Consider the following 21,854-nt stretch of genomic DNA (forward strand, 5'->3'; position numbering starts at 1 on the left):
CAAAGGCCGCCTTGCTGATCTTTGAGGGGCCCAATTCTCTCACTAGTTACCCTTTTGTCCTTAATATATTTGTAAAACCCCTTTGGATTCTCCTTAATTCTATTTGCCAAAGCTATCTCATGTCCCCGTTTTGCCCTCCTGATTTCCCTCTTAAGTATTCTCCTACTTTCTTTATACTCTTCTAATGATTCACTCAATCTATCCTGTCTGTACCTGACATATGCTTCCTTCTTTTTCTTAACCAAACCCTCAATTTCTTTAGTCATCCAGCATGTCTAAGTTTGAGCAACTGAGTGTGTACCACTTTCTTGAATCTTCTGAATCTGTGATGTGCTGGTGAAGAAGTAGATCCAGTATTTGGACCCAGCAATGAGGAAGGAGCCATGAAATATCTCTCAGCCATAATGATGTCTGACTTGGAAGGGTTCATGTGTCTGCTGCCATTTTAAAGAGACATTCTGAAAAAGAGTCACATTGGACTCAAAATGTTATCTCTGTTTCTCTCTCCACAGATGCTGCCACACCTACTGGGTTTCTCGAGCACTTTAAGTTGTCATTTCAATTGTTGTCCTCATTCCTCTAGATCCTAGAGTTCATTGGTTTGGAAGGTGATGTTAAGGGAGCCTTGGGGAGTAGTTGCAGTACATCAAGTAGATGGTATACACTGCTACTACTGTGTGCTTGTGATGGAAGCAATGAATGTTCACTGAGTAGGGTGTTAATCAATTGGGTTACTTTGTCCTGGATAGTGTAAGATCTTTGTTTTTGGACTGCAGTCTTCCAAACATGTCAAGAGTAGTCAGTCACTCTTTTAACTTATGTCTTGAGGATGGAGGAGAGGCTTTGGGTGTCAGGAGGTGAGTTGTTTGCTACAGGTGCCAGCCTCCGCCTCAGATCCAGTGTTGTAGCCACAGTTTTTATATAGCTGCTGAAGGTAAATTGCAGATCAATTTGCTTATCTGCTGATATTGGGGGTTTCGTTGATGCTAGAGTTGGTTGGTTTGTTTTCTTGGCGAATTGCAGTTGTAGCGCATCTGTTACTTCCCACTTAACAACCCAGGCTTGACTATTGTTCGGGTTGTGCTGCATGGGGACATTGATTATTTCAGTAACTGAGGAGTCGTAAATGTACTGGATACTGTGCACTAAACAACTATCACCACATCTGAGGTTATGGAGGGAAGATCATAGAAGCAGGTAAAGATGTTTGGGTCCAGGAAACTTCCGTGAGGCACTCCTGCAGCCCTATTTTGGTCTGAAATTGTTGACGTCCAACCATAACCATCTTCCTTTTTGCTAGGTACAAACCAGTGTGGAGTTTTCCATGATTCCAATGGACTTCAGTATTGCTAGGGCTCTTTGATGCCAGATCCTGTCAAATGCTGCCTTGAAATCAAAGTTAATCACTTGCATTGCATCTGCAATTCTGCTGTTTTGTTCATGTTTGGACCAAGACAGATTCTGACCTGGATCAGAGTGATCTTGCTGAAACTCAGACTGGGGGTGAACGAGCAGATGTTTGGTGACTAAGTGTTACTCCATGAAACTGTCAACTTTCTCTGTCATCTTGGTTGATCTAGAATAGGCTTCCGTATTGGTAATTTGGCTGAATAAGATTTGTTGTTACTTCATCATTACATTTGATCAAAAAATTTCAATAGTGCTCAAGTATGGTGGGATAACTTGAGGATTTGAACTTAAAACAGATACAGAATAAAATTGCATTTATATTGTGTTCTGCTGACATTTCTAATCGCTTATTTCCATTTTACTATTTATCAGTCAGTTTATTTTTTACTTTATATTCCCTACAATTGAAATGAAAAATGAATCTGGAACAATGTAGAGAAGAATTTGATATCACTTCATTATTCTTAAAGAATTTCAAGTTTACATATATCGCCTTAGTGACAGGGCATAGGTGAGCAGAATGTACAACCGATTGACAAATGGACCTCAATTCAGGACAATGTGAGATGATGCATTTTGACAGAAGGGATAAGTGGGGTCAATGTAGACTTAATGTCACCGTTCTAAAGAGTGTTCAGGATCACACGGACCTGGGGATATATGATCATTGAAGGTGGTTGGGCATACTGAGTGTGTAGTTATTGAATTATATGGAATCTTGGACTTGATAAATAGAGGCATTCAGTACAAATACAAGGAGAATATTCTGAACCTACATAAATATCTGGCAACACCATAACTAGTGCATTACATCTAATTCTTATCAGCATACTTTAGGAAAGACGTGATGTTCCTTAACAAGGGAGGCAATAGGAAAAGAAGATTTTAGTCACAAGGATAGATTGGGAGAACTTAGGTTGGTTTCCTTAGAGCAAAGTAGATAGAGGGGAAATTTGAAATATGGTAACAGTTATGGATAAGTTAGACCTTGGTGGGGGGTGGTTGGGGAAACCAGTTTTCATTCACTGATGGGTATTACAGATTTAAGACTTTGAGCAAGTGATGCAGAATAAATGTGAGGACGAAACTCTTTGCATATAGGAATGACCTAGAGCATGCTATCCATGAGATGGGGTGTGGGGGAGCGGGGTGAAATTGGAAATGGTTTCAGAAGGAAATCAGATGGTTATTTAGATTATGAAAACTTGTGGGATTATGGAGAACGGGTCTGACTAGATTGCTCCATGGAGAGCCAGCATTGAGTCCAAATGGCCTCTTCCTAAGCTGTAAACACACCTGTGAATCTTCCACAGTAAATGTACCTACTGGACTTTAATGCTTTTACATTTATGACCTTACATGTTAAGCTAATGGGGGTGGGGGGGGGGGGGGGGCGGTGGTTGGGGAGGAGAAGGGAAACTCTGGAGTGTGTGAGAAAAATGTCTGCCTCTTCATCCAGATATGATTATACTTTTAAGAAACCTTCAGAAAAATGTTATGCTAAGTAACTATAATTGTTTTATTTTTGCTCATGTTGTATAATACAGGCCAGTAGGTTAATTGTGGGTGGACCTTTTTTCTGATCTCTGGAGTCTTTTATTATTTAAGCCAAAGCTTTTCAAATCAGGGTCTAAGTTCCAGATAAATATATTGCCCTGGGGACCAAATGTACCTTCATTGTTCTTGGGCCAAAGTAAATTGCTCCATACAAAAGGCTGTATTTCATTTAGAATTATAAACGTGCACTAGGAAATGAGATTAGTGATCATCATTGCTCGCGCACTATCTACAGGAAGTAACCAAATACATTGCCGTCTAGGTTTGATTTGTTAATCATTTAAACATAATAGTAATTCAAACTGTTCGTGGTTGGAAATCCCTTATGATGTCCTTACTGTTGTAAATATATTCTATTAACTATGGTGCTTTTCTCCCTCTGCCACATAGTTTGCCTTGTTGGCTCTCTGCAGTGACTTTGTAGCGTGTAATAAGATATGTGGATTGAATTATTTAGGATATATGGTTTTCTGGGATGTGGTTGTCAACAAGTCACTGCCAGCCGTGCGTGTAAAGAGGGTAAGTAATGGCAAGAGAAAATAACTAGAAAGGTGTATTGTGAAAGGTGCTATGTAATCCAAGAACTCCATTATTGTCTAAATCTGGGAAATCAAGGAGCAATCCACTTAAGTTACTCACAATGTTCATTTGTAAGTCACATGGTGACAATGCCATCTTTATTTTGTGATATTATATGCTCAACGAATGTTTTTAATGATTCTAGTCCATATAATTGATAACAGTCAAAACATTTTCATTTGGTGACAAGGTATTTGAAATACCTTGGAGTCAAGTTAATCTTCTATTTAGATTAGACAAAACCTGTTATAGTCACGCATTCTTCATAGTTAGCAAAATCTTTTCTGTCTTCTGAATGCGTATGTAGTATTCTGTTTGAAACTATTGCAGGCTTACTTTGAATAATTTGTCTGGCATTTAACAGCATTGAGCATAGTCTACCATTCTAGTACATAAACGTGAAAGAATATTTATTGTGTTAACAATTTATTTTTAAACTCCATATTATGAAGTAAATAATTACTACTAGTTTATTTCCTTTTTAACCTTGAGTTTTATTAGCTGTTAATTTGAACAATTCAAAGAATGGATGGGTTAAGAGGAAAAGTTTGAATTGGTTTGCAACATAAATGGTTCGAGAATAATGTGTTGTTTATGTAATCTTGTGTTTATGTAATCTGGAACACATTAATAATGTACAATGAATCAAAAGCAAATATTGCAAATGCTGGAAATGTGAAATAAAAACAAAAACTGCTGACAAAACTCAGCAAGTCAAGCAGCATGCATGTCGAGAGAAACACAACTGTCCAAGTGACTGCTCATCAGAACTGACAAAAGGTAGAACCAAACAAATTTTAATTCTGTGAAGAGGGAAGAGGGTAGGATTTTAAAAAAAGCTCTTTTGTGTGGGTTGGAGGACAATGGTCTGGGTATAGTCAAGAAGTAAATCATTTCATTTTAGTGTATACATTTGTGTTTTTATACTGAATAAGTTATGATAGAAAGGTATACCCTAGAAGGTCAAGGCAACTGAATTCAACAATTAGACAATAGGCAATAGGTGCAGGAGTAGGCCATTCTGCCCTTCGAGCCAGCACCACCATTCATTATGATCATGGCTGATCATCCTCAATCAATATCCTGTTCCTGCCTTATCTCCATAATCCTTGATTCCACTATCCTTAAGAGCTCTATCCAACTCTTTCTTGAAAGTATCCAGAGACTTGGCCTCCACAGCCTTCTGGGGCAGAGCATTCCACACACCCACCACTCTCTGGGTGAAGAAGTTTCTCCTCAACTCTGTTCTAATTTCTCCTCAACTCAGTTATTGTGGCCCAGTATCTAGTCTGCTGCTTTTGTTCAATCTTAGCAGTTCCTTCTTTCCTTCTCTAATCATTTGAGGATCACTGGTTTCCTCATAGAATGTTTGTGAGGAATATCTGATTGTTTTCAAGATCTGTACTGTAGCTTCAATATTGCTAATTTTCAAGCTGAATGAGAAATGATTCCTTTGTTAATTGTCTATACATCCTCATTGGGCATATGGATGGCAAGATGGAGATTTTTAAAGCACTGAGGAGGTCTATTGAATGGGTTTTGGTGAAAAGTAATCAAATGTGAAGCATTAACCACGTTTCTCACTTTGTAGGTGCTGCCTCACCCGAGAAGTATTTCTAACACTGTTTTTCAGATTTTCAGCATTTTGCAGTATTTTGAGAAGTTTTGAGTTAGAAGAGAAGTGAAAGTAATGACCCTTTTTTAGGCACAGGCCACTGACTGTGTAATATATCCTCCTTTGAAAGTGCATGTTCTAATGACATGTGCCATAAATTTCAATTACATGTTTAAAATACAATCTTCCATATCAAACTACAGTTTGAAGAACAGCTAAACACTATTAATTGATTAGCACTGAGTGGTCTTTTAAGCAGGATCACCTGGAATGTATTTAAATCACTGCTGTTACAATTTGATTGTAATGCATCATTTTAATGTGCATGAAGGTGTTGAGGCGTGATATGTTGAGTATGCTTGTGCAGTTATCCTGGATAATTATGTTTGTCTCTCCTTAACATTAGTAAGTAAATACTTTAACACCATGTTGTCCATGCAACTATTTCAGAAATGGTATGGTATCATTCTGAGGTTAAGTCTATGACTTGATCACTAGTCAACCCAAACAAGCTAGAAAAGTGATGCACAGTAGTTTGAGACTTGATTAAACATCTGTCTATGTTTTTGAAACTTAAAAGGTAGTGGAGTCTAAATTAATCTTCATTAATTAAATGTATTACAAATGGTACCTGTGAACTCCATTCATGTGGAGTTGCAGATCAGCAGTTATGATGCCTGATAGATACATTTTGTCTTACCTACTGGCCTTTTTTTTTGGATAAGTGTTCTCTTGCCCAGAAAAATGTCAATTAGTGGATAATTGTCAGCCATGGCGCAGTTGGTCACACTCTTGCCCTCAAGTCATCAGGTTAAAAGTTCAAGTACATCTTCAGAGAGATATGACAAAATATCAAGTGTCACACTCCACTGATGGAGAACTGCACGGTTAAAGATGCCATATTTTGGGTGAGGTTTTAAACCGTGATAACATCTGTTTGCTTCAGTGAATTTAAAAGATCCAATGGCACTATTTCAAAGAATCTGAGTTATCACTGGTGCCTGGATAATATTTATCCATATCATAAAAACAGATTACCTGATCATTATCAATTTGCTGTTTGCAGGAATTTGTGATGCTGTGTCTCCTACAGTACCATGCGGATTACACTTCAAAAGCACTTCATTGGTTGGAAAGCTCTTTGATTTGTTTGGCTGTGTAAAGCACTATGTCATAGCTTTTTAAAAATATATTTTTAACTTGTACAATTAAACCGATTTGAGGTTCTTTTCATGATGGACAGATCTTTGAATCGTGAATGACTGGGCATTTTCTCCTGCTTTATCTATTTCATAATTATTCGTTTTTAAAGCTGCTTCATTGTTTCTCAGGGAAGGGGAGTTTCAACTTGTTTTTGAGAGTCATGTGATTTGGTAGAATGGTTTGTCACATGGATTTTGTTTTAAGACATGTATCTACTTACTTCAGTAGAATTATCAGGAGTGCAAACTATTGAGGGCTTGCGTTTGGAAAGTGCCTTTTCACATGCAGGAGTCTCGAAGCGCTTTATAGTTCTGATATGTTGCCACTATTGTAATACAGGAAAAGCAGCAGTCAATTTTGCACACTGCTGTCTCAGTACTGCATGGGTTTGTCAACTCAGGTTTGAGAGGTTTGGTCCGTGCGGCAGGAATTGAAACCTCAGCCTGCTGATGCTGAGGTGAGAGGCCCTACCACTGAACCATGGTTGACACTGCTGATGTTTGTTTAATGTTAGCCAGGAAAAGGAGTTATATCTCTAGGCAAGGGCAATCTAATTTGATGGAACATAGTTAAATCCAGTAATGAATTATCCTACAGACAGTATTCTACCTTTAATAGGGGACTTCATGGCTATCGCTATTATCCCTTTTATCCCCCCTTCCCACCCTTAGAGGCCACACAGTGGCATCCCAGCTTTCTAAGCTGCAGTCTTAATGAAAGATTGGTTGACGAGGAACAGTTGACTTAACCATTTTCTTGAATGTTGATTTTCCAGGGGTATCCCAGAGAGATTTGGACAGTTGATCTTAATCTGTGATTTTTAAATGAGGGTTAGAAGACTGTTCTGCCTGTAGTTCTTAGTTTACAGCCAGCAACTTCCAACAGGAGAGATAATTGAATTCTTACTTCATTCTGCCGAATTTGAGAATTGAGCAGAAAGCTCCCATGCTTCTGGGTATCATTTGGAAGGTCTTTCAGTCTAGTCTGTTTAGACCTTCAAAATAAACCCATCACATGACACAAGAAGTCAAATTGATCTTGAGTCCCTCTTGACACAAGCAAGCTATTCAGGAGTTTGAAATAGGATGTTCAATAGGCCTCTGCTCTTCCTCGTTCCATTTCTGATGTGGAGATGTTGGTGTTGGACTGGGGTGGACAAAGTTAAAAATCACATCAGGTTATAGTCCAGTGGTTTAGTGGAAGTACAAGCTTTCGGAGCGCTGCTCCTTCGTCAGGTAGCTAACTATCAAATAAACCTGTAGGACTATAAACTGGTGTTGTGCGATTTTTAACCTCATTCCAGTTCAGCAAGAATGGATGGTAAATTCAGAAAGTTATCATTCTAGACATCTTGTTTTTGATTATGCCCATTCCAAGAAAAGATCTAGAGATAAACTGGGACAGTTTGCCGTGCCAGACATAATGCAGTTTATTTTGAAAAGTAATTTTTTTGGGGGGTTCAAGTCACTGTTCTGACCAAAATGTCCATTTCTCAATACCAATTTGCATTTTTTTTCAGAATTTTTCAGCAAATCTTCATTCAATTAGTCATTACAACATAGAATGGCACCACTCAGTGCACCAAGCCCTTACCCACTCTGAGTACAGTCAGTCCCATTTCCCAGTTGTAACCCCAAAGCCCTATGAAGTTTTTCCCTCTCGTATCCCATCCAATTTCCTTTGAAATCATTAATTGTCTCTTCTTTTCTCCACCTTGGGAGGCAAAGAGTTCCAGATCATTGCCACTTGCTGGCTTAAAAAAAACTTCTTCCTCACATCCCACCCAGTGTCTGTTGACCAAAATCTTAAGTTTGTGCAACTAACTAATGGAAAAACAGCCTTTGATTCTACTTTTGCTAAACTTGTCTTAATGCTCTAACATGATGGTGCAGATCCCATTGAACCATATTATTATACAGTGGAAATGTTACATGTGACATCATAGGATTGAAAATAACCTGCTGTTGCATTCTCCCATTTTCCCCCATTCCCACAGCAAAGATAGTAATCTTTAAAAGAAACAAAATCCCATTTTAAAAAAAACTACCTTGAGTCCAGCGATCAGATAAATCTGTTGTGTACCTTCTCCCTAAAAGAAAGAGTTTGCATTTCTATCCTGATTTTCAGATGCTTGGGACGTTCCAAAATGCATCAAGTATTTCTTTGAAATAGTGCTGTCTGGAAGTGTCATCATGGTTTTAGTGTAGGGCATTGCAGTAGCCAATCTTCATGTATCAAGATTCCACGAGCTGCACAGTGCTGAGTGAAAGGTAATCTGTGATGGCCGAGATTGTCTGTTTCTTCATTATCTGGAAATGGGAACCCATGACTTTGTGTCCCAGATCAGGATTGTTAACACAGGGTCAATATACATTAGTATTGTGAGTATAAGCAGTAGTCCCTCTGCTTCCCCTCCTTACATTGTATGGCATTGATTGCAGCATAATACTTTTCTTGTGTGCTGAGCCCTCTCCGCCTCTATAAAACCATTTTATTATTTGTAGTTCACACCCATTAACTAGTTTATTCATAATAGCTAGGGTATGCATTTTTATCGACTAAATGAGAATTAAAACTGGGTTTGTCCTTGTAGCTAACTGGTGTTTTGTCACAAAAAGTGATAATTTCACTCCACAAAATGTGCCAAAAGTGCAGTGGTGAAGTAACTATAATCATGCATCTCAGCAACATCTGTCAACAGCAAATGCAATAATTCTAGACATCCTTCTTTGGAAAACCTGTCTGTAGTTGGTTCCGTTGTAGCAGAGAGTTGACTTGGTTGAATGCTTACCAAATCAACAGAGGTGATGAAGATAAATAGAAGTTTGAATTTGGGATGAGAATGTGACCCTTCATTATTTTCATGTTAACAATGTTTATTTTTTACTTGATTCTATTTTTCCATTTTCTTGTCAGATGTATGGCAGATATACCCAAGACTTGGGTGTATTTGCCAAAGAAGAAGCAGCTCGTTTGCGCCAAGAAAAGGACCATACGAGAATATTTTCGAGAGATCATGTTAAGCGTGCTGAGCTAATAGAGTATGATCGGAGCCGCTGTTCGAAATGTAGAAGTAAGTCATTTTTAAACAATATATATGTGGCTGTGCGATGATATAACTAAAATGTAGCAGCGAATATTAATATTTGGCATAGGTTATTTGACTGGCAACAATGTAATTTATAGAAAGCTATTAAATTGAAACACCGTTTCCATGATCTAAATTGTAAGTGGATTGAGCAATAATGGTTTCATTGACTTGTCGAATATTTAATGTGCAAGGACACTATAGACAAAGTTTGATTTGTTATATGTTTTCATCAGATGAGGACTTGGTGCTTGGGCAGTAAATTGTTTTTGACCTGATGTCTGCTAGCATTGATCTTTTGGTCATGATGCCATCATGAAGAACTCCAAGTATCTCCTAGGCAGATTGTATGTCTTATCTGATCTTTTAATGCATTGAGGTAAATGTTTACTGGAGGACCACTTGTCCTGTTTCTAAGCGTATCCTTGTTATCAGCAATAACTTAAATCTGTCCTAAACCAAAAAGAAGTGATGTTTTGAAAAAACTTGTGATGGGATATTAATGGATTTGCTTGGCAGTAGGGGGAGGGAAACTATTTGTTGTTTAATCTGGCTATGGACCACTTTGTTTGCAAAAGGGAAATGGGAAAGGAAGGAAAGTGATTTTATTGATCCTATGAGAAAGTTAATTGATAATCAGAAATCCAAGCAGGAAGGATGAGACAATCCCTGTGAGGGAATAAGTTTTTGCCTCCACGATGATGGTTATATTGCTTGTTAAGCCTTTTTTAAAAATGGGACACCTCTATCATTCATTAGTCTTGACGCTTGAAACTTTAAAAATAAAACTTTGAATTTTTTAATACCTTCGTATTAACAATCTACACCTTGGGTGCTTTCCACAATATTCAGATTTTAGTTCAGTGAGTTCTGCCTGAAACTGCTGTACAGTAACCTGGTTCGCAGATAAGACTGAAAATGAGCATTCAAGTTTTGACTTTGGGTGCAATAGACAGTCTGAAAGTAAGAAAGCAAGGTATACTTTAACATTTAGAGAAGTCTTTTTATTTTATATTTTATCAGATGTTTCCAGTCCTTTAAAGTGTCGGAGTAGAGTCTCTGTTGTAATCGGGATGCAAATTGCAGTCAAAATTACACCAGCTTTGAGGAGGGATTTTTCTTGATTTTGCTCAAACTCATTTACAAATCAACCTCTAAACATACAACTTGTAATCGGGCAGCATTTTATTACAGAATTTAAAAAGGTATACAGTACTTGGGAAATATTCAGAGATGTGCTTGAATGATAACAAGGCACAGTTTTGTTAATACAGCTGAAAATGTCACAATGAGTATTTTGAGGTAATGTTTAATCCACCATCTGAGTAATCATCTGGTTTTAAACAAGCTACATAACCATTTACTGCTATATTGATGTTCCTTCATTTTCAAGTGAAGTGGTTTCAAGACAAAGTAACCTTTTCTTTTACAGTACTTAGTATAAAAATTGAAAAGTGATCTTGTTGCCATGCGCAGATTATAAGTGAAGAGCTTGCTGTTTTAGTTCAGAGAATGATCCTTTGGGTTTGCCTTTTGGTCAACTTTTTAACATTGATGTCTATGTCTACACACAGCAAGGTGTGAGAGACAATGGAGGACTGCTGGGGATTACTAAACCTTCAGGTTGTAGGGGCTAAACATAGCTGTGTTATTTGTTGCTGCTCAGTTAGTAACTGGCATTGTTTCAGCATTCCAGTGGCTGAGGGTCTCACAGCATTGACAAAATTACAAGATGTTATTAACTGAGAATCAGCAGTCTGGCCAATTCATTTGATAAAATCTAAAGGATTTTACTCTTAATACAGCATGCTGCGTGATTTAAAGGGGTCATTATTCAAGACACTGGTGTCATTGGCATCTATATGATAGTGAGTTTGTTGGAGTGATTTGTCACTTTTTAAAATATTGCTCACTTGTTTGACCCTATGTTGCTTACTTGTGCAGACTAACTCATGATGACTCCTCCTCTTACTGCACTCTACTGGGTGAAGCAGGGGTAGGATGGAGAGCAGTGATAACAACAGAAGTAGAATTCCTCCATTTGTAGGAAGAAATACTGCTGCTCTTGTGAGAAAGCAGCTGATGAGGGCCCAACTATCGGGCCTTAGCCAGTTTACTAGAAATATGTCAGGAATGAAGGATTTAAGATACAAGAAAAGATTGGAAAGATTGGGCTTATTCTCCTTGTAGCAGAGAAGGTAAGAAGGTGACCTTATTGAGGTGTTCAAAATTACCAACAATTTTGACAGGGTAAAGAAGGGCATTCTGTTTCCACTAGTTGGTATGTCATTAATTAGAGGTCACAGTTTCAAGATTCAGTGTGAGATGAGGTAGAACTTCTTCACTTAGTTGTTAGGATTTGGAATGCACTGCCTGAGAGAGTGGTGGAGGTGGATTCCATAGGAGGTTACAAAAGAGAGCTGGACATCTATTTGAAATGGATGAGGTTGGAGTACTATGGAAATTGGGCTAGATAGTGGGACTGGCTGTGTTGCTCTTTCGAGAGCTAGTACAGACATGATCAAATGACTTCCTACTGTACAGTAAATTCTAATGATTCTATGATTCTCTAATTGAAAGTGTTTGTAGGCCAGAGTGATTTTCCTAGATTTGTCTAATGTATCAAGGCAGGTTGTTTCTGATCTCCACAGCCTCCTATTGAGCCTATAAATTGTAAAGCAGACAGCTGTCCGGAATTATTTCTATTCAGGATAATGGGGAAAGTGTCACTCAGCTTTTAGGTGACCATTAGAAAGTGTATCAAAAGTGACCAGTGCCCTTTTGATCAAAGTGATTTGATTCAAAATGAGAACACTTTTGAGTTCTCATCAATGGCTGGATGTTCTTGACCACTGGAATTATTTTGAAGATGTAACGAGTAGAGTTAATCAGGTGGAGCCAGTGGATATCGTTTGAGTTTTCAGAAGGCTATTGACAAAGTCAAAAGTTTGACATAAGAGAACAATGTGTAAAATTAAAGTGTGTGGGATTGGGTGATGTATTGAGATGAATAGAAAATTGATTAACAGACAAGTAACAAAGCGAAGGAATAAATGATATATTAATGATTTTAGATGAGGGTACTAAATGTGATATCACAAAATTTGCAAATGACACAAACCTGGGCAGACGGCTGAGCTTTGAGGAGGATGCAGAGATGGTGCAGTGTGATTTGGACAGGCTGAATGAATGACCAAATGTATGGCGGATGCAGTATAATGTGAATATGCGAGGTTATTCACTTTGGTAGCAAAAATAAGAAGGCAGATTACTATTTGGCTGTAAATTAAGGGAGGGGTATATTCAACAGAGCTGGGTGTCCTTGTGGACTCCTCACTGGAAGTGAGCCTGCATGTGCAGCAGGCATTTAAGAAGACAAATTGTATGTTAGCCTTCACTGAAAGGATTCAAGTACAGGAACAAGGATACTTTGCTCCTGTTGTCCAGGGCATTGGTGAGGCCACAGCTGAAATATTGTGTGCAGTTTTGATCTCCTCATTTGAGGAAGGATGGCCTTGCTATTAAGGGAGTGCAGCAAGTTGATTCCTGGGATGGCAGAACTGACATGTGAGTAGAGATTGAGTAGGTTAGAATGGTATTCACTGGTATTTCGAAGAATGATGGGGAAATCCAAAATAAAAATAGGAGCAGAATTAGACCATTCAGCCCATCAAGTCTACTCCACCATTCAATTATGGCTGATAAGTTTCTCAAGCCCATTCTTTTGCTGCTTTCCCATAACCCTTCCTCCCTTATTAATCCAAAAACCTATCTATCTCTGACTTACATATTTCTATCTTACTGACTTAGCCTTCACAGTCTTCAGCGGCAATACATTCTATAGATAAACCACCCACTGGCTGAAGAAATTCCTTCTTCACTCTGAGGTTGTGCCTTTGGATCCTTATCTCTCTCAGTGGAAACATCTTCTCCATCTCTGTTCTATCCAGGTCTCTCCGTATTCTGTAAATTTCAATGAGATCCTCCACTGAGTACAGACCCAGAATCCTCAGTTGCTCCTCATATGACAAGCTCTTCATCCCCAGGGTAATTCTTGTAAACGCCCTATGAACCGGCTCCAAGGCTAGCACAATTTTTCTTCAATAAGGTGTCCAAAACTGCTGTCAGTATTCCAAATGTGATCAGAGCCTTATACAGCCTCAGCAGTGAAATGAATGCTAGCATTGTATTTGCTTTTTGAGCTGCCAACTGAACCTCCATGTTAACCTTTTAAGAGAATCCTGATCTAGAACTCCCAAATCCTGTTTGTGCTGCAGATTTCTGAAGCCTTTCCCATTTAGAAATTAGTCAATACCTCTTCTTCCTACCGAAGTGCATAACTTTTCACTGTAACATGTTGTTTTCCATCTGCCACATCTTTATGCACTTTTCTAGGTGTTCATGACCCCAAAATTGGAAGTATAGTGGACAGTGAAGAAAGTTACCTCAGATACAGCAGTACCTTGATCAGGTGGTCTAATGGGCCGAGGAGCGGCAGATGGAGTTTAATTTAGATAAATGCAAGGTGCTGTATTTTGGAAAGGCAAATCAGGGCAGGACAAATGCAGTTAATGGTCAGGTTCTGGGAAGTGTTGCCGAACAAAGAAACCTTGGAGTGCAGGGTCATAGTTCCTTGGAAGTAGAGTCATAGATAGACAGGGTAGTGAAGAAGGTGTATGATATGCTTTCCTTTATTGGTCAGAGCATTGAGTTTAGGAGTTGGGAGGTCATGTTGCGGCTGTACAGGATATTGGTTAGGCCACTTTTAGAATACTGCATTCACTTTGGTCTCCTTGCTATAGGAAGGATGTTGTGAAACTTAAGGGTTCAGGAAAGATTTGCAAGGATGTTGCCAGGGTTGGAGGAGAGGGAAGGAGAGAGAGAGAGAAGAGGCTGGGGCTGTTTTCCCTGTGGGGTCAGAGGCTGAGGTTATAGAAGTTTATAAAATCATGAGGGGCATAGGTAAGATAAATAGCCAAAGTCTTTTTCCTCAGGTGCAGGGAGTCCAAAGCTAGAGGGCATACGTTTAAGGTGAGCAGTGAAAGATTTTAAAAAGGACCTGAGGGGCAACTTTTTCACACAGAGGGTGGTGTGTGTATGGAATGAGCTGCCAGAGGAGGTGGTGGAGGCTGGTACAATTCCAACATTTTAAAAGGCATCTGGATGGATGTATGAATAAGAAGGGTTTAGAGGGCTATAGGCCAAATGCTAGCAAATGGGACTAGATTTATTTAGGATATTTGGTTGGCATGGAAGAGTTTGACTGAAGGGTTTGTTTCCGTGCTGTACATCTCCATGACTCCATGTCCTTCTGCAGCCTCCCTGCTGCTTCAACATGACCTGTCCCTCCACCCAACTTTGTCATCTGCAAATTTAGCAGCAATGCCTTCCTTCATCCAGATCATTAATGCATAATGTGAATTGTTGTGATCCCAACATTAAACCCTGCTGAACTCCACTAGTGACTGGCTGCCGTCTTGAAAAAGACCTCTTTGTCCCCACTCTCTGCCTTCTTTCAGTCAGCCAATCCTCTATCCATCCCAGTATCTTGTCCCTAACACCATGAGCTCTTATTTTATTTAGCAGGTCTCCCGTGTGGCATCTTGTCGAAGACTTTCTAGAAATCCGAACAGACCATGTCCACTTTGCTTGACTTGCTCATTACCTCCCCCTTAAACAATTCTAACAGATTTGTCAGACATGACTTCCCCTGATGAAGCCATGCTGACACAGCCCTATTTTACTGAACACTTCTAAGTGTGTGTCACAGCAGCCTCAGTGGTTAGTGCTGTTGTCCTACAGCACTAGGGACCCGGGTTTAATTCACCCTCTGGTGACTGTCTGTGTGGAGTTTGCAGGTTCTGCCTGTGTCTGCATGGGTTTCCTCTGGGTACTTTGGTTTCTGCCCACATTCCAAGCAGATTAGGTGGATTGTCTGTGTGAAATTGTCCGTACTGGAGTTACAGGGATAGAGTGTGGGGCTGGTTGAGATGCTCTTTGGAGAGTTGGTGTGGACTTGATGGGCAGAATGGCCTTTTTCCACACTGCAGGAAGTCTATGATTCTATGATATTCTGCAATTTCATCTCTAATAATAGACTCAAATTTTACCAATAACTGAGGTCAGGCTAACTAGCCTTTAGTTTTCTGTCTTAAACATGGGTCTTATAGTAGCCATTTTCTAGTCCTCTGTGATTGTCCATTACTCCTGAATGATCACCACAAATGCCTAGACAATCTCCTCTGCTATGTCCTTCAAAACTCTGCAGTGTAATTCTTCTGGTCCAGTGATTTATCACCTTCAGACCTTTCAGCTTTCCCAACACCACCTCCTCCATGATGGCCATTAAAGTCACATCTGCCCCTGGCTCTCTGGAAGTTCTGCTATGCTGTTGGTGTCTTCCACTGTGAAAACTGATGTAGAAATCTATAAAATTCTCACAGGACTAGGCAGGTTAGACTCTGAAAAGATGTTCCTGATGGCAGGGGACTCCAGACCAGGGCTTATAGTTTAAAAATACATATTGAATGATGGAGCAGGCTCAGGGACAAAGGTCTACTCCTGTCTTCTGCTTCTTTGTTTCTATGACTACACTCATGGTTTAATCTGTTAATCTCCAGATTAGCCAGGAGATTTTTGTAAACTTTAAATAACTTCTCTTGATTAAAGTGCATCTTGAATGTGACCAAAACAGAGTGATTGTGCAAGTCTGTACTCTGTTTCCAGACAGCTGTCAAGACACAGTCTAATCTACAACTTGGACAGGCATGTTTGAGATGACTGCTTGGTCTGAAGTGGGGATTGGAAATGAACGCAATAGCTATCACTAGAGGAAAAACATTAGGGAAACTAATGGGTCTAAAGGCAAGTCCCCTAGTCCTGATGGGCTGCATCCTAAGATTTTTAGAGAAGAAGTTGCAGAGATAGTGGATGCATTGGTAAAAATCTTCCAAGAATCCTTAGATTCTAGACAAGTCATCGAGTACTGGAAATCTGCCAAATGTAACACACTTTTTTTGAAAAAGAATAGAGACATAAACAGCTAACTATAAGGCAGTTAATGTATATCATTGGGAAAATTTGAGTCCGTTATAAGGATGTAGTGGTAGAGCATTTAGAAATATATAATATAATCAAACAGAGTCAGTGTGGCTTCACAAAGGAGAAACCATGTCTGACAAATTTTATTACAGTTCTTTGAGGAGGGAACAAGCAGGCTTAAAAGACATCATTTATTTGTGTTTCCAAAAGGTACTACATTTAAGAGCCCATGCAGTTGGGGACAGACGTTAAGTATGTTGGGCTTGTGCTTAATGGAGTTTTGACGAACGAGAACTGACCTCACTGGAAGGTAATACTCCAAGGGGCTTGACAGAGTGAATGCTGAGAACTTGTTTCCACTTGTGAGAGTCTGAGAAGTATAATCTCAGAATAAAGGGTTCATCCATTTAAGACATGAGGAAGAACCTTTTCTGAGGGTCATGAATCTATGGAATTCTGTACCCCAGAGGGCTGTCAACGCTGTGTTGTTGAGTGTTCAAAGCTGTGAAAATAGGTTTTTAATCAGTGTGAATGAATGGATATGGGAATAATGCAGGAAAATGAAATTGAGGTCTATATATATAAAACCATTGTGAATGTCAAAGTACATTCTAGCCAAAGAAACACTTTTTGAAGTGTAGTCACCGTTGTCGTATAGTATTCGGACAGTATAGGCAACAAACAGTGTTGTCATGACGATCAGATGATTTTGTGATGATTAAGCGATAGATATCAGGCAGCACAATAGAGAGTTGAGAGTGTGGTGGTGGAAAAGCACAACAGATCAGGCAGCATCCGAGGAGCAGGAGAATCGAGGTTTCAGTCATAAGCCCTTCATCAAGAATCCTGATAAAGAGCTTATGCCTGAAATGTCGATTCTCCTGCTCCTGGTCCCTCTGTGCTGCCCGACCTGCTGTACTTTTCCAGCACCACACTCTCTACTCTGATCTTCAGCATCACTTTTCTCCCAGCACAAAAAAGGCTTTTGTTTTGGAAAGGTGCTGTGAGCTCCCTCTCTCATCCATGGGAGGTGTAGGGTGACATTCTTGCATGCTCTGGGCCTGTATGTCACTTCAGCCCAAGAGGATGACTCTAAGTGCCCTTCGAAATGGTCCAACAAGGCACTCCATTGAATGGTACAATATAAAGTTTAAAAAAAAAGAAATCCAATTGGCTTTTGGCTTTGACCTTGGCACTGGCAATAACAGAATCCTCCTTTATTGATGTAGGGGTTTGAACTGAAATTAGGAACTCTGTCTTTGAATGTATTCTGTTGCACTGGTCTTGCTATTTACCACATACTGCTACCAGTACCCCACCCCCTCCCTCACTACCCCTGCCATCTTGAAGCAGTACTCCTCCATGTTGTACATCATTTAGAGGAAGCAATGAGGCTGGCAAGGATAGAGAATGTGCTCTGTTTAGTCCACTTCAATATTCTACACAAGAATTGGCTTGATACTGACCAAGGTGGTCGCATCCAATAGGATATAGCTACTTGATTGGGTTTGTGGCAGGCACTAAGGGCATCAAAAAGAAGGGAAATCTTGCTTGATCTTGTCCTCCCCAATCTACCTGTTGGTGATGTGTCTGTGACTGTTCAGCAGTCACTCCTGCTGATACTGTCATTGTGACAAGCAAGTCTTGTCTTCACATTTTGAGGATGGCCTTCATTATGTGAGGCACTATTACTGTGCAAAATGGGAGAGACATTCAACAACATCTAGCAATTTCAGGCTGGGTATCCATGAGGCACTGTGGGCCATCAGTGGCCTCAGTGTTTCATTCGACCTCCGTATCTCGCATTCTGCTGTTACCATCAAACCATGGGGCCAACCCTGGTTTAATGAAGAGGGCAGGAGGGCGTGCCAGGAACAGCTCTAGGCATAATTTTTAAAAAAAAAACGCATTAGGGGTGGCATGGTGGCACAGTGGTTAGCACTGCTGCCTCACAGCGCCAGAGACCCGGGTTCAATTCCCGCCTCAAGCGACTGACTGTGTGGAGTTTGCACGTTCTCCCCGTGTCTGCGGGGGTTTCCTCAGGGTGCTCCGGTTTCCTCCCACAGTCCAAAAGATGTGCAGGTCAGGTAAATTGGCCATGCTAAATTGCCCGTAGTGTTAGGTAAGGGGTAAATACAGGGGTATGGGTGGGTTGTGCTTCGGCGGGGCGGTGTGGACTTGTTGGGCCGAAGGGCCTGTTTCCACACTGTAAGTAATCTAATCTAATCTAATCATTGGTAACCTGTTGCAGCTATCACTCAGGTCTACTTCATGTAAAACAGTGGAAACAGAATACAAAGGATAGTGCTATGAAATCCCACTACCATTGGAACAGATTTCCTGCCACACCATCCATGAACGGTGCATGATAATTAAACAGTACACTGGAGGCGGCAGCTCCACAATTATCCCCATCTTATTCAGGAAGCCCAGCACTTCGATCCAAAAGACAAGAATGAAGAATGGGCTGACTATCATGTGGCTACAAGAGTAGGTCAGACACAGGAAGTCTGTGAAACTTAACTCTCCTCCTGTCACCGCTGTGCCTGTCCACCATCGACAAGGCACAGATCAGGGTCACAGAATACAGTCCACTTGCGCAGGTTAGTGCAGCTCCAATATCTCTTAAAGCTTGACTCGGATGACCTTCACATTGATTCCTTTCACCACTGATCTGCAGTGGCAGCAAAGTGTGCCAGCTATAAGAACCATGTTAGTAACTCACCAAACTCCTTTAGTGCCTTTCAATACTGTGCCCTTTAACATCTTGAAAGGGTAAGGCAGCAGATGCACAAGGAAATCATTACCTGCAAGTTCCCATCAAAGTCACGCACCATCCTGACCAGGAACTAAATTGCATAAAAATGTTCAAACTCCTTGCTAACCCCCAGACCCGCTGATCTAGAGAGAACGAGAACTGCAGCAGTTCAACAAGGCAGCTCATTACCACACTCCCCAGGGTAATTAGGGATGAGCAAGTAAATGCTGGCCTAGGCAGCAATGTCCTCATCTCATGAACAAATTTTTAAAAACCTGAGCAAATACATGAGAACTCAGCTTATTGCAAAAAGGTCACCAAAGCACTTCACATACAGAAATCAAGGCAATAGTTTAATTATGTGGCTGGAAGAAGCTGATACATGAGGAATTTTCATTTTAAAATTGCGTGAAGCAGTGGAGGAAGGTAGGTCATTGCAATTTTTTTAATTGATTTCTGTGTGAATTTTAATTGCTCAACACTTCAGATGATGTGTTCTGCAAATACCTATCTAAGTGGTAAAAGTAATTGTTACCGAATTTACTGTTCATTGCATTGCCTGGTTATCAATGATTGTATGAATTTTTTTTAACTCCTCGACCACAGTTCCCAGAACGTGTGCCAAAACATTTGCTTGCAACATTTGTAACATGGTGTACTAGTCATAGATTTGTCTTGCATTCTTGAGAATCCTAAGCATTTTTCAAATTCAAGTTTAAAACTCCATGATGTCACCTGTTCCACAGTTATTTCCTTAGAATCTACATCATAGTCTTCAAATTAACTGTATTGTGAATAACTTTTACAAGTTATTAACACATTCTTCTGACCAGACAAAATGCATTTACCAGATTTGATGTGACAGTGGGTCTTTTACAGGTGCTTGTGTCTTTGAGTTTTGATTAGATTAGATTAATTACAGTGTGGAAACAGGCCCTTCGGCCCAACAAGCCCACACCGACCCTCTGAAGAGCAATCTCCCCAGTCCCATTCCCCTTCACCTAACACTACGGACAATTTAGCATGACCAATTCACTTAACCAGCACTGAGAGAGGAAACGAGAGCACCTGGAGGAAACCCACACAGACACTGGGAGAATGTGCAAACTCCACATTGACAGTTGCCTGAGACGGGAATTGAACCCGGGTCTCTGGCGCTGTGAGGCAGCAGTGCTAACCACCGTGCCGCTCACTGTGTTGTAATATTTTTGGTGTTGAGCAATCTACATTGCCTTCTTCCAAAACCAATATGACTTTAATTTCGGATTCCAACAGGTATATTATGTTTATATGTGTGTGTGCATTTTCATTTTGAATCGAAGCTCCATGTCATTTGCAGAAGTCTTCTCTAAAGCATTTTTAAAAATTTGTTCATGGGATGAGGGCATTGCTGGCTAGGTCAGCACTTATTGCCTTTCCCTATTGCCCAGACCACACAAGAGTCAACCACGTTGCTGTGGATCACTTGTAGGCCAGACCAAGTAAGGCTGACTGTTTCCCACCAAAAAAAGGACACTAGTGCTCCATGTGGGTTTTTCTGACAATTGACAAAGGGTCATGGTCATCATTAGACTCTTAATTCCAGATTTTGTTTTCATTGAATTCAAATTTCACCATCTGCCATGTCAGAAACTGAACTGGAGTTGCCAGAACATTACCTGGGTCTCTGGATTAACAATCAAGAAATAATACCACTAGGGCATCACTTCGCTCTATTGAGAAAATGAGTCTTTGACTAAATACCAAGTAAAACAAAATCCTCCTTCCAACTAGCTCTCCACATATCAATGGTGATATCCTGGAGAATGTGAATCATTTTCCATACCTTGAGATCTCATCTCAGTGAAAGCAGACATAGTCATAAGAGATATACAGCACGAAAATGGACCTTTGTCCAACTTGTCCATATTGATCAGATTTTCTAAATAAATCTAGTCCCATTTGCTAGCATTTGGCACATGTTCCTCTAAACCCTTCCTATTCATATACCCATCCAGATGCCTTTTTAAATGTTGTAACTACCAGTCTCCACCACTTCGTCTGGCAGCTCATTCCATACATGCATCACCCTCTGTGGAAAAAGTTGCCCCTTAGATCCCTTTTAAAATCTTTCCCCTCACCTTAAACCTATGCCTTCGAGTTCTGGACTCACCCAACCCAGTCAAAAGATCTTGTCTTTACTGCCAGGGTTGGAGGATTTGAACTATAAGGAGAGATTGAACAGGCTGGGACTGTTTTCCCTGGAGCGTCGGAGGCTGAGGGGTGATTTATACAGGTTTACAAAATTGAGGGGCATGGATAGGGTAAATAGACAAAGTCTTTTCCCTGGGGTCGAGGAGTCCAGAACTAGAGGGCATAGGTTTTGGGTGAGAGTGGAAAGATATAAAAGAGACCTAAGGGGCAACTTTTTCACACACAGGGTGGTATGTGAATGGAATGAGCTACCAGAGGAAGTGGTGGAGGTTGGTACAATTGCAACATTTAAGAGGCATTTGAATGGGTAAATGAATGGGAAGGGTTTGGAGGGATATGGGCCAGGTGCTGGCAGGTGGGACTAGACTGGGTTGGGATATCTGGTCGGCATGGAAGGGTTGGACCGAAGG

The 21,854-nt window shown here is 40.2% G+C and overlaps 1 protein-coding gene across 1 annotated transcript in view; it reads left to right on the forward strand.

Annotated features, from left to right (window-relative positions):
- Positions 1-21,854, forward strand: part of clcn2c (chloride channel 2c) — a 611,909-nt gene that overhangs the window by 99,881 nt on the left and 490,174 nt on the right. The window contains exon 2 of the mRNA XM_043702310.1: positions 9,281-9,437. Coding sequence (XP_043558245.1) covers positions 9,281-9,437 — 157 coding nt within the window. The remainder of the gene's footprint in view (positions 1-9,280; positions 9,438-21,854) is intronic.

Source organism: Chiloscyllium plagiosum, chromosome 13 (assembly GCF_004010195.1).
Source record: "Chiloscyllium plagiosum isolate BGI_BamShark_2017 chromosome 13, ASM401019v2, whole genome shotgun sequence".
In the NCBI taxonomy this organism is placed as follows: Eukaryota; Metazoa; Chordata; class Chondrichthyes; order Orectolobiformes; family Hemiscylliidae; genus Chiloscyllium; species Chiloscyllium plagiosum.